Here is a 22523-nt window from a genome sequence, read left to right as displayed (position 1 = left end):
TTTTGTTTAATTGCCAGTTTAAAACTGAACTGTCAGTAATAGACTCAACATCACACTTATCAAATCAAATTGAAGCCCCTGAATTAAGACCGTATTCTTCATCTGCCCCTATATCTCAATAGACATAGACATACTGACAAAGAGAGCAATATTTGCATTATGCATTGTGATTTATGTGAACTAACTTCGGCTGTTTAAAAGTATATGTTACCAAAATGCGGACTGTTCCTCTTCTCAGCTCAAATACTACCTACACCAGGAGTACTCAATAGGCGGACTCCGGTCTGCATCCGGACCCCAGACACGGTTAAATCTGGACCGACGCGCCAAAAACCAACATGCTAATTTAATCATAATCAAAATGAGTTTTCAATGGAGTGCGCAATTGTGATTCCGCGCTATATATCTTTGAGGCTTCTACTCGGTTTGGCTGCTTCATCTATGTCCAATCACAGCAGCTGTAACAGCATCGCTATAGCAACGTCACCACTACTCACTCACCCCCCCCCCCTCCCTCAAGGAAGCCAGATTTTTCTTCCGATCACGTGCTCTGGGCCAGGCAGGTGATCAGGCAGTCTCATCATTTGCGAGCAGTGTGAGGAGCAGTACAAATATCGATAACTGACTTTTTTTTGCTGACTGAAAGTGAAAATGGCGTGCTCAAAGCTGCCCGTTGATAAGAAAAGAAAAGTTGATTTTGAAAACCTCGAGTTTAAGAGTGAGTGGACAGAAAAATATGCATTTGTGCTCCCCGTGGGAAGCAGAAAACCAATGTGTTTAATCTGCAACGAGACGGTAGCAATCATCAAAAGTGGTCTGACATTACTTCCCATCTCAATGACCTTAATATGAAGCTCCAGGGCAAAAACAGCACAGTGTGTGACCTCATGTCAGCTGTCCATGCTTTCCAGAGGAAGCTGGAGGTGTTCAAATGTGACTTACAGCAGAACCTACTTCATTTCCCAAGACTTTTGGATCAGACTGCTGGAAAACATCACCATCACAATTATGCTGAATTCCTGGAAAAGCTGATTAAAAATTTCCAAACTCGCTTTGAAGATTTCCCTCTGGGAAAACAAGTCTTGTTGTGCATCGAAAATCCATTTCTTGTCAAAAATATTGCAGAATTCTCAACTGAAGCCACGAAAGTCTTCCCATGGGCCAATGCTGCTTCTCTGCAAACAGAGCTAATTGATCTCCAAGAAAACCTAGCACTGCAGGAATCTCGCTGTGACCCTGTCACCTTCTGGACGAAGATGGTTACTGCAGCAGGTGTTCCTCTCCTGCAGAAGATGGCCCTTCAAATTCTCACCATGTTTCCATCAACGTACTGCTGTGAATCTGCCTTTTCAACCATGAACATGGTGAAAAACGCATACTCACCAATGAACACTTACATCAGTGCCTCCGCCTGGCCCTCACACCTTTTATGCCCAAGTTTAAACAACTGGTGGCACAAAGAAGGTGTCACCTTTCACACTGAAAGGCCTACCATGTCGTTTTTTTGGGTATAGTTCTAAAGTTTTGGGGATTGCCTTTTTTTGTTGGAGTTCTCTATTTGGAATTTGACCGTCACTTTTCCGGACCTCAGACTGAATGGAAATTTGGTAAGTGGACCTTTCAAGTTTATATTTGAGTACCCCTGACCTACACCTTCAGGTGCATGAGGGTTTCATTGTGGTTAATAAATTCAACAGTGGGGACAGCCCAGTGACTCAGCGGAGAACACAGAAAGACCAGAAATATTCATTTACTATCATTTACATGATCTTTATAAGCATAGAGGCAACTCAGTGTGACTGTGTTTGCCTACTAAGAGGAAGTTCCTCATAAGAAGGAGAAGTGTGATTTGACTTTTATCTAAATGAATATCAGTAGGGTTGTTTGTGCAAGTTCTCAAGCAGCAGAGAGCGGTTTTACAATGTGACCGGCAGCTTCCTGTCTCTGGTAGTGTGTGAGATGAGTGTGTATGGGGGCATGTGTCTGTTTGTAAGAAACTACAGAGAGTGTCTTCTAAAACCTAAAACCTTCTAAAAAAAATTGTCAATGTGTTCTGTCAACCACTGTTCAATGTGAAACTGAAAGTCTGATGACCAGAATACCTTGCCGTTCATCTCACTAACTATTTTCTCTCACTCACAGCTCTTGCACTGACAATGAGTTTGACTGTCTGTGACACTCACTTTCTTGTAAAAATAAGAGAACTCATGTTCTTTTTGGCAACAGAAGAACAGTCAAAATGAAATCAAAATGTTTACTTGTATCCGATGTAATGTGAGGAATTTGATGACACTTTTATAATACTGCTATTGGATAATACATCCATCCATACATTTGGCTGCTGGAGCCTATCCCAGCATCTCGGACCATAGGCAGGAAAACACCCTAGATGGAGGGCCAGCCTATCAAAGCTATTAGATAATGTTAACCAAGAATCATTTAGGTATTTAACAAATTCATATCCATTCTAGTGTAGAAAGTATGTTTTTAAGTTTACATTACCTAACAGCTGTACAGAGAAATGGATGATGCAGTGATCTGATTATGAGTAAATGTGTGGTATACGTGTTTGAGTGTGTGTGGGAAGAGTATGATAAGATGTCACAGCAAAAAAGAGCAACATAGCCACTAGAAGGTGAATGACAACTCTTCCTACAAACTTCTGATATGACAGTGGTAGACCTCACACTCCTCTGTCTCTTTGACTTAATTTAAATTCTGAAATGTCCTGAAGATCTACTACTGCAGTGCAAGAGTGAAAGTTAAGAAGGTTAACAGGCTCTAAAACATTAGTCAAGTCTTATGGTCTCCAAACAATGGGGAAATACCTGGTGCCACTAAAAAGCCAAGCCAAATACAGAATAATGCTGCACATCTGCTAATGCATATAAAAAGGAACTAAAATGATAAAAAGGAGAATAATGTTTTCAATTGGAATGAAATAATAAGCACCATTTTTGAAAGCCCCTCAGAGAAAAGGCTCTGCTCTTTGCCTGACTGACACAAACAAGGCCAACATGGCCTGTGTCACTTTCCCTTCATGTGCCTGCTGACTCTTTCTCCTCCAGCAGCTGTCAATCACCTTCAAGTGTCACACTTTTATGGGCCTTTGAGGCCAGCATCTGCTGAAAAGCATCAGGGCAGAAGGAAGTGGAAGTTGACAATGCTGGGAAGCTTGGGAGTTAAACGATTTTATTAGGATTTAATATTTTTCAACACCAAACTGGCAAATCTTTTTTTTTTATTAATTCTCTCTCTCGCTCTCTCTCACTCTCTCTCTCTCTCCCTCCCTCTCTCTCTCTCTCTCTCTCTCTCTCTCACACACTCTCTCTCTCTCTCTCTCTCCCACCCCCCCTCTCTCTCTCTCTCTCTCTCTCTCTCTCTCTCTCTCTCTCTCTCTCTGTGTGTACGCATGCGCTGAGTGAGTGACGGCGGTGTGAGGTACGATTGTTTGAAAACTTTTTCTACCCTTTTCTATCTCTGTTTTTTGGTTTATATTAGTTATTGAGTTTTTGATAATATTAGTGAGAGAAAGGTGTTCATTTCTGGGGAGTTTTTTACTCCCAGTCTGTGTACTGGGAGTATGGCAGCTCCAGGTGCAGAGAGTTTGGAGTTTCTAACGAGACGTCATGGTGTGAAAATTGATACTACTGTTAGAGGAGTGTAGTTTAGCGGTGAGTGTAGTAGTTGGGCATGAGAATGTTTTATCGGCGTTGTTTTGTTTAAGATGATCGAATTGGCAAACTTGTTAGTGGAGAGTTGTGTAGAGATTGGTGGCATTTTTACCTCAGTGTTACCTCTTTCTACGCCTTCAAAGAGAGTAACACTATCTAATGTGCCGCCATTTATTAAGAACGAGGTTCTAGTTGGTATGCTCTCTAGGTATGGAAAACTGTTCTCTTCCATAAAGATGATTCCAATCGGAAGCAAGTCTTCTTTGTTGAAACCTGGTTTCTTTCAGACGTTATGTTTATATGGTACTGAAAGATAACGTGGAGGAACTTGATTTAATCATTTTTGTCATGATTAATTTAATTATGTGATTTATGCCACAACAAATACAATGAAGTGTTTTGGCTGCGGTGAAAATGGACACCTTATTCGTGGTTGTCCAAAAAGAGTGGAAAATGCAACTGCATCAATTGTTGCTTCAGAAAATGTAACCGAAATGCAGAATGATATCGCTGCAGTTGTTGAGGAGACACCGGGTCCAAGTAGGGCACCAGTTGTTGTAGAAACTGTGGAAAATAGTTCAGAGTTTCTGGAAGGAGAAATGGTTGAGAAAGACGGGATAGTTGCAACTGGGATAGAAAAGGTGAGAATTTCTCAGAGATCAGAACAAACAGTGGGTGAATCAGATGAATCAGAAGGTGGTAATAGTGAAGATGAGGTTATGGTAAATCCAGAAGATGGAAGTTCTGTGTTGGGAGATGAAGGATGTTTTTTTTTAAATCCTCCAAAAAAGAAAGTTGTTGGAATGCCATGCTGATAAACAAGCAAAAGGAACAGGTGGTATTCATATGAGACAGTCCAACACAGAGAACGAAAGTGACATTTCAGAGTGTAATGTCACTGCTAGTCTGCCCCAAAGTGTTTTTTCTAGCCGAACGTATACTGTTGGTGACATAAAAGCTTTTTTGAAAGTGACGAAAAATTTGAAAAATTAGAAGAGTATTTTCCAGACATTGCACAGTTTATTGAAAAGTTAAATATTTTCAGAAGTGAAAGTTGTTTCACCAATCAAGAGGTTTACCGTCTGAAGAAAATTCTTACAAAGTTAAGTAGTCAGTCAGGTGTGCCCAGTGAAAACAGCCAGAATGGATAACTTTTCTTTTATCCTTAATGGGGGAAATAAATATTGCTTCTTTGAATGTTAATGGAGCAAGATATTTTAAGAAAAGAGCTCAAGTATTTGAATTAATGAAACCTAAGAAAATTTATGTATTGTTTGTACAAGAGACTCATAGCGATGTGTCTAATGCTGTAGATTGGGCTAAAGAATTTGATGGTTTAGTGATTTTAAGCCATTATACCTCTTTGAGTGGTTGCTGTGTTATTTTCAAAGAAATGTACTCTATACTCCTATAATGCAGAAGAAACAATTAAAGGAAGGGTGTTGAAAGTTACAGCTGTATTTGAAAATAATTATTTTGTTTTTATCTGTGTATATGCTCCAACTATGGCAACTGAAAGAATGATTTTTTTTAACACTTTGGATGATGTTTTAAATGATTGTAACAATGATGATTTCTTAATACTAGGAGGAGATTTTAATTGCACTGAAAATGTTATGGACCGGAATCATGTTGAACCACACATGCAATCAAGGAAGAGGTTAATTCAAATGATAAAGTCTCATATCATTACTGCTATATGGAGGAATTTCCATGGTTTACAGAGACAGTACACTTGGGCTCATGCTCATGATAATCAGATATCGTTGGCAAGGATTGATCGTTTTTATGGTTTTAAGCATAATTTAAGTATGTTTAGGGAATGTTCAATACTTCCGGTATGTTTTTCTGATCACAGTTTGATAAAATGTGTTGTGGCAAAAAACTATGTAAAATCAAAACGTGCCTATTGGCATTTTAATATCAATTTACTGTGTGATTCTCTTTTTAGAGAAGTTTTTAAAGAGTTTTGAAAAAATGCTAAAGGTATGAAATCTTTTTTTTCAACACTACAGCAGTGGTGGGACTTTGTGAAGGTACAAATAAAACAATTGTGTCTGCAATATACTCACAACGCCACAGGAGACATTGATAGCTCAATGAGTGTGTTAGAAGAAGATTTAATAAAGTTACAAGAGTTAAGAGTCCACAAAAGATGCAACCTATATGGAGAACATAAAAAAGAAAAAGAGTTTATTAGCTTATATGCTAGGTTTGACAACGAGAGGGGCTATGATTAGATCCCGTTTTCAAAATGCAGAATTAATGGATGCTCCTTTAAAATTATTTTTCAATTTAGAAAAAAAGAATGGTCAGAAAACAATTATTCATGCCTTGCGTTCTGAGAAGGGGGATTTTTTGACTAACCCATTAGATATTATAAAAATAGCTGTACAATTTTATAAAGACTTGTACAAAAGTGAAATTTTAGGAGAACAAGATGGTAATTTAGATTTTTTTTTACAATTTACCACAGATGACTAAAGATGCTAATGAGAGAATTAGTAAAACCTTGAGCTTAAGTGAACTTGAAGAAGTCCTTAAAACAATGGAAAATGGAAGAACACCAGGTATTGATGGTTTCACAATTGAATTTTATAAATCTTTTTGGGTGGAAGTGGGTCCAGAATTAGTATCTGTTTTTAATGAGAGTCTGGCAAATGGACAATTGCCCAGAAGTTGCCAGAGAACAATCATTACCTTGCCAAAAAAAGGAGATTTAAATGAAATAAAAAATTGGAGACCAGTAAGTTTATAATGCAATGATTATCAAATACTGGCTAAAACCTTAGCAATTAGACTTGGTGAAGTCCTTGAATCTATTATTCATCCAGATCAGTCATATTGCGTGCCAGGAAGAAGAATTTTTAACAATGTCTCTTTTATTAGACATTTTAGACTGTGGAAAACTTTTTGATTTAGATTTCGGGCTGATTTAAATTGATCAGGAGAAGGCTTTTGACAGAATTTAATATATGTATTTATGGAGTTTTTTAAAGGCTTTTGGATTTAATTCTGATTTTATTTCAATGATTAAAGTATTGTATTGTGGCGTTGAGAGTATATTAAAGATTATTAATTATAGTCTAAAATAAAGAAATGTCTGTATGTGTGTGTGTGTGTTAGTTTGGGTGTGTGCGTGTTCGTTTGGCCATTCACAGCTCTCTGTGGAATGTTTTTGATCAGAAGATTCCAGGATTCTCGTGGGGGCTGGTTCTAATCTTTTTGACGGCGAAGAACCATTTGGCAATTTACAACCCCTCTACAAGTAACATCTCTGACCAGAACTGTAATTTATATGCAAATGTCAAAAGGCTAAAAGGGTCTTTTAAGCCATAAACAGTCCAACACTCCAGCATGATCCTACGCAGACGCTACAGTGACTTATGCTCTCCGTTTAGGGTGTATAGGGGTGTCAGACAGGGATGTGCACTGTCAGGCATGTTATATACCTTAGCCATAGAACCCCTGTTAAATAAATTAAGAAATAATTTGAAATAATGTTAATACTTTTAAGCTATCAGCATATGCTGATGATGTCATCATTATAATTAGTGAATCCAATGATGTCAATGTGATTTTAACGATTTTGGATGATTTTAAAACTCTTTCTTCTGCAAAGGTAAACTGGAAAAAAAAAGTGAAACCATTTTAGTTGCAAACTGGTTAAATGGTGAACCAAGGCTTCCTGGTGGTCTAAAATGGACCAGGGATGGTTTTAAATATCTAGGTGTCTTTTTAGGAAATGAAAATGTTGAAAAAAATAATTTTGAAGGCACTGTTGAGAAACTAAAAGGGCGACTGGATAAGTGGAGGTTTTTACTTCCTAAAATGTCTTATAAAGGACGTATTATGATCATTAATAATCTAGTAGCCTCTGCACTTTGGCACCGCTTAGCCTGTATAGATCCTCCAGCTGATGTTCTAACGAAAATTCAGTCAATTTTAATAGATTTTTTCTGGGACAAATTGCACTGGGTGCCAAAAAGTGTTTTGTATTTGCCAAAAGATGAAGGAGGACTTGGACTGGTACACTTGCAGAGCAGAACGGCTGCGTTTCGTCTGCAATATGTTTTGCAAAGACTTTTAAGGTGCTCTGCAGAGTCAAGTTGGACCAGCGCAGCTTGTGCAATTCTGCGAGGTATTGAAGGCTTAGGATTGGACAAAGCCTTATTTTGGTTGGACCTTCAAAGATTAAAACTGTGTGATTCTCTAGTTTTTTAACGTAACTTGTTCAAAGTCTGGTCTTTATTTAAGACAAATAGGGAAAGTAATACTTCCCTCTTTTGGTTATTGCAGGAGCCATTGATTGTTGGCTCAAGACTGGATTTATCAAGTGAGATGTATTTTGCCATACCGGAAAGGACTTTGTGTAATGCCCAACTGACAACAATCGGTCATCTACATCAAATAGCAGGAACTGCTTTTAAAAATGTGACCGCAATTGCTGAGCGGTTAGAAATTAAATCATACCACACAGTGGCAAAAGTGTCACAGTGTTTGTTGTGGTGACCTGGACTGGTCACTTGAGGGCGCTCTTTTGTTTTCGTTGTTTGTGTTAAACTCCATTTCCCATAGTCCCCTGCTCACTAATCCTGGTTTTATCGGTAACACCTGTTCATCATTAACCCAGCTATATATATCATGCCTTCTCTGTCTGTCATTTGCGTCTGGATTGTATTGTCTTCTTAGTTGGTGTTGTCGGTGTCAGGTTTTGGATTACCTTTTGCAACGTTTTGTCCTGTTATTATTTTCAATAAACTGCACATGGAACTTACCTTGTTTCCTCCTGGCATTCCGTGACAAAAAGCACTTGAAAAACGGAGATCAGCCCTTACTGGCTAAGAAACGGAATTGTTGGATAAGTACTCGAAGGGGTCTATAAATTGATTGTAAAGACCCTTTTCCAAACTTGAGTATAACCCCTTTTTTGGGTGAGTGCAATGGTATGCTGTTGGATTGTAAAGAATTGATGATTGTGGGTTCAAATTCTGTATTTGGCAAAGATTTGTATAAGAGATGTGTTAAAGCATTTAACAAGAAATCTTTGAATAATAAGTGTGACACACCATGGTGAAGTGTACTTAATTTTGATATCAATGAAAAACCAGAATGGAGAGCTTTGTACAAGTCGCCATTGGTCAAAAAAAACTGGGGATTTACAATGGAGAGTGTTGCATGGTGCCATCGCAGTTAATGTATTTGTCTCTTTGATCAATTCTGACATTACTGAAAATTGTCCTTTTTGTTTGCATAAAAAAACCTGTTAAAAACCTGTATTTGATATCTTGAAGAAGATTTTTAATTCTTTTGATGTGACTTTTTCAATGAAAATGTTTATTTGTGGTTTTAGATATGTGAAAAAACGTCGGGAAAAAGTCTCAATTGTTGAACTTCTTGTTACAAGAAAATAAAAAATTGAGCAAAATGTTTGTAGTAGTTTAGAAGCTGTTTTTGTAAAATTAGTCAAATCTAGGATTTTGATTGATTATCGTTATTATAGACTAATGCATGTTCTTGTATCTTTTGAAGCAACTTGGTGTTTAAGTGGGATTCTTTGTGAAATTGTTGAAGAGTTGTATTTTTCTTTTAAATCTCTCTCTCTCCAATTCGATTAAATTCAATTCAGCTTTATTAGCATGACTGTGTAACACAATGTTTCCAAAGCATTAAAAAAAATATATATATATCACATAAATAACAACATAAATAATAATAAATAAAATCAGTCTAAATAAATGAAAAGATAATGTCAGTATCGAGTTAATCATGTTTAACATCTAACATTGTGAATAGTTAATACATATTTTGCAGCTAGTGCAGCTGTGTTGTCATCTTCTCCAAGTAAAAAGGGTATTTTCTCAGTATAACTAAGTTCAGTAAATGATGGGATCAGGGCTTCAAATCTGGGGAGAAATGTTACCCTCACATTGTGATATTTAGGACAAATCAGCAGAAAGTGTTTCTCGTTCTCTATTTGCTGTAGATCACAGTGTCTACAGATCCTCTGCTCTTGATCTGTCCATGTTTGTCTATGTCTTCCTCTCTCTATTTCTAAATCATGTTTACTTAATCTGTATTTGGAGAGGATTAGTCTTTCTTTAAATGGTTTAATCAATAAATAATTGGCAAATTTAGTGGTTCTGCTTAGGGTTGAGTAGCATTGGAGTTTATTTTGGAGGTCAAAGTGTATTTTTAGAGATTCATCATGAGTGTCTTTTAGATTCTCTCCCTCTCTCTCTCTTTCTCTCTCTCTCTCTCTCCAGTGAGTTTCCACCACTGTGTGTTGTGTCTAAAGTTTAGGAGAGGATTTGGTAAGAAAGAGAGAGACAACATATTGTACCAAATGAATACTGTAAGAATTACAGTAACATTCAGATTCACCCTGGCCATCCTGCAGCCATTTTTAAATGACAAAATATATTTCATGTTCTTTACATATTGACATGATCTTGTAATTTACACAAACTTACAGCCATCTTGAGAAACATGCAGGACCAAACCAAAAAAATACTTCACTTACCATTTCTTAATAGGTAGGGCAATGTTTTTAAGATGTTATTTGTACAATCAATAGGGAAAAAAGCACCAAAAAAGCAAACTCATGGCAACAAGAAAACAACAGGTCTCAGAAAAATGCAACTTCAGCTGTTTTTGTGAACCATTCATGTTAGGCCAATAGATCTGACAGAAAACAATAGCATAAGATACTAAAATGTCTCCTTAATAATAATAATAATAATAATAATAATAATAATAGTAATAATAGAATGTCTGTTTATAATACTCTACATATTCACAATGTAGGTAGACCAATATATTAATCCTTGGCGCAAACAGCAATGGCCCTTTTTTGGCAAAAGTCTTATCTCTCTCATAGACAACACAAAAACACTCTTCCATATTATTCTCATTATCTGAAGAACGCAGTGTTTGGGCTTGCAAAGAACACTTGGTGAGGAATTAATTTGTATTGAGACTTGCCTTAATCCTTGTGGAACATACAACAACAAACCAGAGAAAACAACCTGTCTCAACTCCTCAAAGTTATAAAAGGATTATCTGAAGACAAACAATGCAAGACTATGCAAGTGAAATTAAATCATAAAATCTAACTGACCATTTCATGGGAGAATTTATAAGCAACTGCAAAAATAAACAAAGCATTGAAGGAATGAAAATAAGAGCTCCTCCTTGAAGTGTTAAATAACGTGCAGGTGTTGAAGCCTGTCCTTGTCTTTCAGCAGGCTGTCCATGGACACAAGTTTTGCACAAAACCTCATGCCATCAAATGACATAGAAAATTACTTCACATAGATGAGGATTTCTTTACTGGATTTCTTTAGAAGAAGACATGGTAGATCACACAATTTGACTGACCGTGACATTAGCCTGGGTCACTTCTCATTTATTTTTGCCTGACAGAAATGAAGATGCAAAAGCATAACTGAAAAAAATAAAATCCAAATAAACTGACTAAATAACTGACTAAATCCAAAATAACTGACTAACTGACTAAATCCAAAATAAGTGACTAAATAACTGACTAACTGACTAAATCCAAATAAAGATCATCACTTCATGATGCAAGTTAGATAACATGTGCAAGGTGTTGAAGACTGTCCTTGTCTTTCAGCAGGCTGTGCATGGACCCAAGATTAGCCTGGGTCACTTCTCATCTATTTTTGAAATGAATGAACAGAAATGAAGATGCAAAAGCATAACTGAAAAAAAAAATCAAAATAAACTAACTAATAAAGATCATCATGATGAAAAATACTGCTCATAATGGAGAATCATTGATTATGCATCTTAGGTAGTCCCTCTCCCTTTTGGGAATTAAGAGAACAGCTCACATAAAAATGCAGGAAAAAAAATCCCCCTAAGGTCATTCCAAACCTGTTTTGACATTTCAAGTCTTCTGAAGTAACACCTGAAAGATTTGAGTGAGGAATAGCCCAACATATTTAAGTTGTTATGCACGGATTATCCCCCTTTGTGTTACAGTAAAAAAAGTCAGTCATGGATTTGGAGCAAAATAACAAAAGTAAAAAAAAAAAAAAATTCTTATTCATTGTTCCTATTTGTGTCTCTGTTTGTGCCTGCTGTGTGTTCATGGTACACAGTTTAAGACAAATGAGAAGCTTCTGAAGTCTTTCAGGGCTTCCCCATCCTGAGAGAACATACTAATCAAACTATCAGACCTATTCTGAATGAATATTTAGCATGTCAGGTTCTTTCACTTCACAACAATTCCTGCATTGACTGAAAATTCAAGACCCAATCCCAAAAGAACAAGACGACCCTCTTGACGCTGTGATGTTTTGTGTGCAATCTGTCAGCTGAACGCTCTGCTGCTTTCAGTACTAATAAAAACAACAAGTGAACTAAAGGCGAAAATCATTGTCAGCCTAAAATAATATCATTTGCTATTTCATTCCACATCTAGTTCTTTAGATTGTGTATTTAGATAAAACATATATAGGCTTTTATACATTGCATTAAGCGCCAATATTCCACATCAGGGATGTTTCCATTTATAGGTGGCGACAGTACGGAAAAATCTTCAAAGCAACAGGTACACGTTTTCTAGCTGGAAAACTTTGAGAAACTGAGCAACGCTTTCATTACCACACAAGCACGCTGTGAATGTATAAACGCGGCACTTACACAAAGGCGTGGTAGATAAAAGCCCAGGATATTGGTCTCTCCAGCACGTTGTACAGGTAGTTCTGAATCCTCCGGTAGCGCGCGTTTCTCCGGCCGCTTTGCGCGCCGTACACCAGAGGCTTCCCGAGCAGACTCAGCCGAGCGCCCTGCTTCCCCCGGTCTCTTTCCGTGCCCGGTGCATCTGTGCCGGCATGAGACGCGGACAACAGTCCGTCCCCCGGCCGTGAACAATTGTTCTTCATCTTATTACCACATTCCACATTATGCAATCCGTAACTTTCGGCGTGGTGCCCCGGAGAGGTGTTCATCCAGAGGCCGGAGCCGACCTCATCTCCGCTGTGGTTGCGGGGCATGGCATCACCAACGCGGACCCAAACACGCGTGGCATGCGTATTGTTATATCTCTGATAGATGCGAGGGGAGAGCCAAGAAATGACCAACGCGAAATGTTAAAAAGACTCCAAATATACAATTTACCTCCGGCTGTGACGAGCGAACGCCACTTTCTTCGCTCCTGGTATGGACACACTTCAGAGGTGTATAAAGTCACAGCTGGCGCTGACCCACGAGAAGAGCCCGTCAAAGTGACTTTATCTGACCGCAGATGAGTCGTACTTGAACAGCTCGTGTTACTCCAGCGCGCTTTTGATGTCGCTCCACGCGCACGCTTGGCGTTACTGCGCACAGGAGATCAACTGTGCCATTCTGCGTGCTCATGCTGTAGAAGCACATATAAAGCGTTTCGGTGATATTCTTGTAACAGCACCCGCTATCTTCTCCGACGTGAGTCTGCGGTAGGCTCACATTTCTGGTAATAATGCAATACATAATGACGCAGACATGTCTTTGTCGCTCCCCCGGCTGCTAACTGACGGTTGTGGGTTCAAGCACGTGTTTACATAGTAAAATGTGTATTTGAATAACAACTCGTTCTTGAAATCGTAGTTCCTAAAGTTAAACTGATATCGAGTTCCCCAGTGGCACAACCCAAGGTTTCCTTTCAGGAATCATCTCGTTAAAAGCAAATCAAAACAATTAATTAATTAATTAATTAATTAATAACTCCGGTTTGCATTAAGAGCTGTACTAGTCAAGCTTTAACCTCTCAAATGATGATATCAAATTGTTGGATGGGGGTTTTACAGTTTTGTTTTTATTATTATTATTAAGGAGGAGGTAACCATAGCAACAGTTCTTCTCGATTCATTTGGAAAACAACAACAACAGTAGTAGTAGTAAAACCCAAGGTTTCCTTTCAGGAATCATCTCGTTAAAAGCAAATCAAAACAATTAATTAATTAATAACTCCGGTTTGCATTAAGAGCTGTACTAGTCCAGCTTTAACCTCTCAAATGATGATATCAAATTGTTGGATGGGGGTTTTACAGTTTTGTTTTTATTATTATTATTAAGGAGGAGGTAACCATAGCAACAGTTCTTCTCGATTCATTTGGAAAACAACAACAACAGTAGTAGTAGTAATAATAATAAACCAACTTTATAAAAAGCCCAACAGTTCAAAAGATATTTGGCGAGAGCTCAACAAATTGGATCCATGAATGGGCCTATCTATAGAAATTCGCAGAATAAGTCATTTGCATAATTCACACGCTGAATAAATTGGCAATAGATAGGCCTATTATTAGAATGACATCTCTATTAAAAGTTTCTTTTAAAATAAAGGCTCTGCTAAACATTTAGGCTATCGCATTTTCCCTTTTATCCAGAGCCTCCGTAGTAACAACTGTCAGACAGCCCATGTGACTCAACCCAAAATAAAATCCACACGAACACTGTGTTTTCTGTGTGGGCATGCTAGCCCTTCCCTACAGTTAAACTCTGTAGATCTCCTGCTGTATCATAACGATCCATCTGTGAGGAGAAAAAAATATTGGACTACATTATTCATCATACCTTCGGGAACTCCGACATATGCAAAAGAGCAATTTGAGTCTATTTGATTATCAAATTATAGGCGCTCTTAAGTTTAACTGTCCCTGCTCAACCAATGCTCAAGAGAAATAAATAAATGTAATTAGCTGCATTTACAGTTTTGTTTTTATTATTATTATTAAGGAGGAGGTAACCATAGCAACAGTTCTTCTCGATTCATTTGGAAAACAACAACAACAGTAGTAGTAGTAATAATAATAAACCAACTTTATAAAAAGCCCAACAGTTCAAAAGATAATTGGATCCATGAATGGGCCTATCTATAGAAATTAACTGTCCCTGCTCAACCAATGCTCAAGAGAAATAAATAAATGTAATTAGCTGCTGACCAACTGGCAAATATGACAAAAGATCGAACAGACTGCAATACAGGCGCGTCACACAAACTTAAGTTGAGAGATTCCGTCATGAATCCCATGCCACTGTCACTGCTGGGGAAATGGTGGCTTTGTGTTCTTCCCTCGACCACTGTGCTTCCTCTTCAGTTCGGTTCAAAGCGCCTTCTTGCGATCAGTAGTGAGTGAGCATCTTGTGTGCTGCAGCAATGAGCAACATTTGTTCCATACACTCTTAAAAATAAAGGTGCTTCACGATACCATAGAAGAACCTTTTTGTCTAAATGGTTGCATAAAGAACCTTTAACATCCGAAGAACCTTTCTGTTTCACAAAAGGTTCTTTGTGGCGAAATAAGGTTCTTCAGATTACAAAAAGGTAAGAAAGAGATGGTTCTTTAAAGAACCTTTGACTGAATGCTTCTTTGTGGAACCAAAAATGGTTCTTCAATGGCATCGCTTGAAGAACCTTTTGAAGCACCTTTATTTTTAAGAGTGTAGGCCTACTAAATAAATAACCAGTAAACGAGCGTTACCAGGATGGTGAAACCAAATTCAATTGTTCAGATTATTTATTTGTTTGTTTAATACCAAAAAGCATTTCGCATTGTTTCAGGACTCAGCATCACAATCTTAGCACCTTCTGTAATTCTCCAAATAAGTAGCCTACGTTTCCCCCTTCTTGCATATTTTTTTTCTGAAAAAATTATCATTTACACGTGGCTCACCATGGGCTGCATTACATTTGCTTCTCAACCTTATCTCCCATGACTCAGAATCCAGCATGTATGAAAACAGTATGCGATGGAGTTCCAATCGTCTACATTAGAGGAATAATTACCCTCAGACTCACATTCATTCTGGTTAATCAAGGGCTAAGAATAGAAATATACACTTCACCATCTGCGTGCTACAGGACTGGTATTAACTAGACTCACTCTCTTATGCGTTTTTTATGGTGATAAACTTGAGAAAATGATCCAGTAAAGTCCAAAATGGAAACCACTTCTGAATTCCATGACCTCTGATGCTGCAACCCGCACCATCACTTGCCATCAGTCATGAGTGGAGCACTGGGGTCACTGGGGTCACTGGCTGAACACAGGGACACGGATCAGGCTAATTGCTGTGACGTGAGCTCGCGAGGCAACAGGGAAGGGCATGCAATCATGTTGCACTGCAATAGACTGCAATATAGGTTAAGTGAACTGCATATAGTTACTTTTTGCTTAAGGCGGAGTTTATTGATTATTTTTGATGGTAAGTAGGCTACATTAATCTGGCTACCTGTATCTCTGTTTTAAGTATCCTGATGTGGGTATACGGTTCTTGATTTTAGAATGGATCAAAAGATAGGCTAGTTCTTGCTATTAATTAACTCTAAAATGTACGATTTAAAACGAAGGCGACCCAGATGCTTCATAATAGCATAATTCTTCTTACGTCTGAGTATTGCAAAAAGTTCATGATTCTCCACTGTGCAATTACACGAGCTGATTCTCTGAAGAAGATTCTAACAAACGTCTGCCCTCTGCTGGTGACTGTAAGGATAACTCAAGCGGCACCATTCAATCATCATTGGTATGGCAATAGAGCAGACCTAGGTACGTTGTCACAAATACATACTAAATATATTTAAGGAACTGTACAGTTTGGGTCAAAAGTGCTATTACAACGTTTAATGCAAAATAATGCAAAAGCTGTGCTATTTACAGTTTAACTCCATGTAATTTTTACATTTCTGGATAATTTCATGTAGCATATTTGATCTGTGTGTGTGTAAATGGAAAGCATTCGTGGTCCAGAGTGTGTAGCCTGTGCGGACAAATTTACGTAGCCTAATTTTCTTTTTATAATCATGATATATCATGATATGTGCGTGGTAAGGTTTATAAATCTGGCATCTGATGTTCTGGAAGGCGCATAAGTGTTTTGTGTTACATATATGAATTAAACTATGAAGAATGACTGCTAAAGCCTACATGTCCTTGTCGAGCTATTTTTCTCAGTGCCTCTCAAAAAGTGGTGGCAACTGAACCGACTGGGACATGTCCCACCCACGAATGACACCTGTGATGTTTTATACCCATTTAAATTCTACACTTATTCACTTTTAACTACGGCTTTTCCCTCAATAAATTCCTAATTTGCTGCTTATTAATAGTTAGTAAGGTAGTTGTTAAGTTTAGGTACTGGGTAGGATTAGGGACGTAGAATAAGGCATTAATTTGTGCTTAATTAGTACTAATAAATGGCTAATATTCTAGTAATATGCATGCTAATAAGCAACTAGTTAACCCTCTATGGTATGCATTATGTTCTAACCATGAAATATTTTTTTAAATAAGTTTTTATTACATAAAATAGCTTTAATTATACAAATCAAAAAAATATTTTTGAGAAATAATTTTTGGGGGGTATTTAGGAAAACGTTGCCATATGGCAACAGTGTACCACAATGGAAACTGGACAAAAAAGTAGTTTTTCTATTAAATTATGATTTTCTTTTCTATTTAAATGGTCATTTATTTTAGATATTGATAGATGTTTATACTTGGAACTCATGCAAACCAAAAGTAAGTAGGTTCCTATCATTTAACCTTCAAAATGTTACTTAAAAGTATTATAATAAACGTATGAGGTCAGCTTTGCGCATACGCGGAGAGATCGAAACAAAACAACGGTCACTAATTAGAAGTACAAAACGAGGATTTGTAAAGAAGAATGTCGGAGGATTTCGATATAAGCCAAGAGGAGACTGGTTTTCCTTTGCTAAAGTAAGGAAACTTTGCTTCCTTTGCTCCTGTTAACAAACGTTGGTTTTCACGAGACTCACCAGCGCATGCGCAACGCTGACCTCATACGTCATCCTCCCGGAACTGCTTCCATGTACAACTGTTGGCACAAGCTAGATTAAAGTGATTATTACATTTTGAATATGGATATTTTTCTTACAAAAACGCATCGATTCGCTACAGGAGGCCTTTGTTCGCCCCCCCGGAGCCGTGAGAGACACTTTTTTTTGTGGAAGGGGGCTTTTTATTTCACGTCTTTTGAGCCGAAGGAATGCAACACCCGCTGAGTACAACGATAGAGCTTGAAAGATCAAAGGCACTTTTTAATATAACTCCGACTGGATTCGTCTGAAAGAAGAAAGTCATATACACCTAGGATGCTTCGAGGGTGAGTAAAACACAGCATAATTTTCATTTTGTGGTGAACTAACCCTTTAAGGCCTACCCTTTTAATTCCCATAATGCAATATATTGTAGTTTTTTCCGAATAACAAGGAAATGAGTAGAAATTAATTGTTGCCATATGGCAACTCCATACCATAGAGGGTTAAGAGACCCTAAAATAAAGTGTTACCGAAATAAACATTTCACTTTATTTTTAACATAAGACTGGGCTGTTGAATGTGTGAGGCTTGTGAGTTATTTTTAGCTGTAAAAAAGCTTGATATGCTGCTTGATATTAACTGGTATTTCTTAAAATAATATTTGAATGTATTGTCATAACTATAAACACACTGGTTTGTAGAGGAAATAGTTGAACCATTTTTATTATTCTAGTTATTGCCTATATACGCTTCCACGTTGCAAAATAAGAAATAAACATTCCACGTTGCAAAATAAGGTGGATGGTATAAAAATGAATGGCAGTTTCTTAACACGTATGTGACAACATGTCCCATTATTGAGCAAAATGTGAGACAACTAGTCTGGGGTAATATATGAGCTTAAGTTTGTCTAATCACTGTTGATAAATAAAAGGTTCCATGTACAGTAAAAGAAAAGAACAAACATTTCTTTCACACACTTTTTTTTATTTGGAAATAATAAAAATGAACTTTTTTCCTTAAATATAAAACATACACATCGTATGAGCCACGCCTATATACAAACAGAAATGTTGCAGTGAATACTTTTTCTTTTTCATAATCTCAGTGGAACACATACTAGAAGTTGTAAACAGTCAGCATTGTTTTTCTCCTCTACCCAAGAACACTGATCAAGTAAAATAAACTCCTGTCTCTCATGAAGAAAAACAATAAAAATGTTCTGATAGCAGAGGTGAAGAATTTGGCTCGAAAACACAGAGAAAATGTCGATCTGGCTACAGCTTTAGAGCAGAGTGGTTCAGCCCTCTAAAAGTGACAGTGAGAGCTCTAGATTTGGACCCATATGATAAAAAAAGGTGTCCGCTCAGCGGTCCCTTATATTGGGATGGTTGTTCTCAAAATTAAGCCTTGGCCCCTTTGCAAATATGGCTTAACCACATGGTCATCTCATATTTACAACACATGCGCTAATAAGTCTCTGTGCATCTACATTTATATTTATTATGGATATTGTTAAGTATGTATGATATATTTTTGACATTTCCTGTTTTGATATTGGTATATCTTGGAATAACTTGATGGGATGTATACACATTTTCTAGGTTATTTTCTGTGGTTTTGAGGTAAATTATGATACAGTAAAATGTGTAAAACATGAGGGAGGTTAGTTTTTGTTCAGTGTTACAGTACAGCACATTTTCCCTTAAGGGATATAAAAGACAAAAAAGCAATAATCAAAAACTTGAAAAAGAAAAAAAAATGTTCCAACATTCAGCACCGGATGGAGGACATGAACTAGTTTTTTAGCTGATCTGAAAAGTCTGAGTGAAAGCAAATGGCTTCTTTTTCTTGGTTTATCTCTTATATTCAAGTACAAGCAAACTGTACAGGTACATGCAACATACAAGCTGGCCTACAGTATGTTGAACTAACACATATCTATTTCTGTTACTTTTTAACATTTGTGTAGTCTGTTTTACAAAAATGTGCATGCAGCTGGGAACTGATCTGAGTCATGCTGCTCCGCTGCACTGGAGGGAGGGGCCAGTGACCTGATAGATGATTGGTGTTTATGCTCGTGATGGAAAAATCAGATTGGTAATTTCAACATTTACACACAAGAGACACACAAGAGGAATTTGCATCTGCACGACTCTTTTCTCTGTTTTCTGTAAAGTACACAAAGTAGAAATAAAATTAACAAGCTAGTTGGCTTGATTTTATTTTTTTGATATTTTTTAATCTGATTTTTTAAATTTGAAAATCAAGCTTTTGTGCTTTATGCTTTATGTGCAAGGACCTGGGCCAATCGTGTGACCTCAGAGTGATACAATAAAAGTTGAAAGTGGCTTTTGCTAAACCACATATACTAAAAAGAGAAATATGCATCTACACAAACACTTACCATCAAACAAAGTTAAAAAGTTAGTTTAGTGTCCGAAAAACTCTATGTATCAAGATTTACTTGACAGATGAAAACGATTGTATAGATTTCCTTTACCAAAGACCGTAAATTGGAAAATGTACAAGTACACAAATATGTTTATCTTGGTACATGGTGTTCCCTTTCAGTCGGTCACTCTCGACATCATGTCGGATGACCGACGAAATTGGGATTTCGCTTAGAGAGACCAATCTACTTCGAGTGTAAACTAAATGAGCCAATGCACATTGGCATGCGATTATTGCATCCAGCTGCCGCTGATCACAGCGTGAGTATAAGTAGGCAGCAGATGTAGTGCATATTCAGCTTTTCGCTTCGGAGCCGAGCGATCACATCGTTCTGCTCCTGACTACTCTACTGAGAGAAGAAGACTGAACGAGTTCAGCGTGCTCTTGGAGAGCTCTTCATGTTGGCGGTACGGCGCTTCAGCGGTGGTGGTTTCCCATGTCGAGTGGGTTGCACACATCAGGCTGCCTCTGCCTTGATCTAGTTCTCCTCTTGGCGGCAGCCGGGGGGGGGGCTACTTCAGGCAGTAGCGCGGGTGGTCTGGGACCTGTGGAGAAGCTGCCTCCGCCTTACACGCTACGGCGTGATTGCAAGTGTACCAGGCCAAGGCACTGAGGGACTTGCACGAGGCTGGTCACGACCTGGAAGTTCGCAGAGAACTCCGCACTGAGGCAGACCTCGCGCCACGAACGACGAAGGTTACAGCGCAGTCTCTGGGTCGTGCAATGTCCACTATGGTGGTCCAGGAGCGCCATTTCTGGCTGTGACTGGTGACATGCGTGAGATGGCAAGACACGATTCTTGAACGCCCCCGTGTCCCAGGCCGGCCTTTTTGGCGACACGGTGGAGAACTTGCCCAGCAGGTCCAAGTTACACCGGCCTGCTGCCAAACCTTCCCCCCGTGGTCAGACCTTGCGTTTCTCCGGGCAGGAGTGCCCCTAGAGCAGGTCTCCAGGCATGCTGTGGTTTGCACGGATGCCTCAACCACCGGCTGGGGGGCCATGTACAACAGGCTTGCCGTGTCAGGGATTTGGACAGGACCGCAACTGCACTGGCATCAACTGCCTCGAGTTGCAGGCAGTGCACCTTGCCCTGAGCCGTCTCAAAGGACGCTTACGAGGCAAGCATGTACTAGTCCGCACGGATAACACAACGACTGTTGCGTACATCAACCGACAAGGTGGTCTGCGCTCCTGTCGCATGTCGCAACTCGCCCGCCACCTCCTCCTCTGGAGTCAGAAGCATCTGAGGTTGTTTCGTGCTGTTCACATTCCTGGGCTGCTCAACCGGGCAGCCGACGAGCTGGCTCAAGCTGCGCTCCCAGGAGAATGGCGACTCCATCCCCAGACGGTCCAGCTGGTTTGGAAACGTTTCGGAGCCGCTCAGGTAGACCTGTTTGCCTCTCCAGAAACCTCTCACTGCCAGTTGTTCTTCTCCCTGCCAAGGTAACACTCAGCGTGGACGCACTGGCACACAGCTGGCTGCGGGGCCTTCGCAAGTATGCGTTTCCCCCAGTGAGCCTTCTTGCACCCCCCTCTATACCCTCTTGGGACCTGACTCTAGTGCTCACAGCACTACAGCAGGACCCATTTGAGCCTTTGCAGATGGTCGAGCTGAAATTTCTTTCGATGAAGACTTTTCTCCTGCTGGCATTGGCCTCCATCGAGAGGGTAGGGGACCTGCACGCAGGGAGCTGCGGGCTGGGAGACCCCTAACACGTTCGCTAGATTCTATAGCCTTCGTGTAGAGCCAGTATCCTCCTGTGTTCTCACCTCAAATGGGTAGAAGCACTGAGAGGCCCCGGCTTCGGGTCGGCTTGCAAAAAAAAAAACAGAGAGTCCATATAGTAGACCCTGTTGAGCTCCTCCATTCCCTCGGCAGCCAGATGTGGTGGAGCGTCCGGCGCCAGCCCTTCACTCGTTGAATCCTCGAGAACCGGTAGAAGGCTGGGTTCCATATGTGTAAAGTCCACAGTATAGCCTCGAGCCCGTGTTTCCCCAGCAGACTTCTGCCATTCCAAGAGGGTTACAATCACCTCCATTCTTCCATATGCACCCAAGGAATGTTCATATGTGTATTGCTTCCGAAATCTCCTTCGGGAAGGTTAGAGCTTCCGTAACGTCCCTGTTCCAAGTAGAACGGGTACGTTTTCCCAGTTTTATCCAGTCTTACTCAGTGGGTGGTGCCATAGCAGCAGTAGCTGGTCCTCTTGTGCAAGCCCTGGCCTATGCCAAAAAGTAGGGGCGCAGGTGGCTTCCACAGGACACTGGAAGGGGCAGTAGCTGTGGCCTTTTGGTAGGATCCCAATTTCGTCGGTCATCCGACGTGACGTCGAGAGTGACTGACTGAAAGGGAACGTCACGTCCCGTCACCACAGCTCCTGTACCACCGCTGAGCGGCCGGGTCACCGGCTCGGCTCCTCAGCGAAAAGCTGAATATGCGCTGCATCTGCTGCCTACTTATACTCATGCTGTGATCAGTGGCAGCTGGATGCAATAATTGCATGCCAATGTGCATTGGCTCGTTTAGTTTACACTCGAAGTAGATTGGTCTCTCTAAGCGAGATCCCAATTTCGTCGGTCATCCGACGTGACGTCTCCGT

The 22523-nt window shown here is 39.3% G+C and overlaps 1 protein-coding gene across 1 annotated transcript in view; it reads right to left on the bottom strand.

The window, feature by feature from the left end:
• The window catches only part of LOC107556702 (potassium voltage-gated channel subfamily KQT member 5-like), a 152830-nt gene extending 139795 nt beyond the window's left edge, over positions 1 to 13035 (bottom strand). Inside the window, exon 1 of the mRNA XM_016239874.1 lies at positions 12345 to 13035. Within this exon, the coding sequence (XP_016095360.1) occupies positions 12345 to 12697 (353 nt within the window). The 5' untranslated portion in view covers positions 12698 to 13035. The remainder of the gene's footprint in view (positions 1 to 12344) is intronic.
• Positions 13036 to 22523: the final 9488 nt, after the last annotated feature.

Source organism: Sinocyclocheilus grahami, unplaced genomic scaffold (genome assembly GCF_001515645.1).
Source record: "Sinocyclocheilus grahami isolate Dianchi unplaced genomic scaffold, SAMN03320097.WGS_v1.1 scaffold576.1, whole genome shotgun sequence".
In the NCBI taxonomy this organism is placed as follows: domain Eukaryota; kingdom Metazoa; phylum Chordata; class Actinopteri; order Cypriniformes; family Cyprinidae; genus Sinocyclocheilus; species Sinocyclocheilus grahami.
The sequence above is the reverse complement of the archived record's forward strand: the minus strand, read 5'-3'. Positions and strand labels throughout refer to the sequence as shown.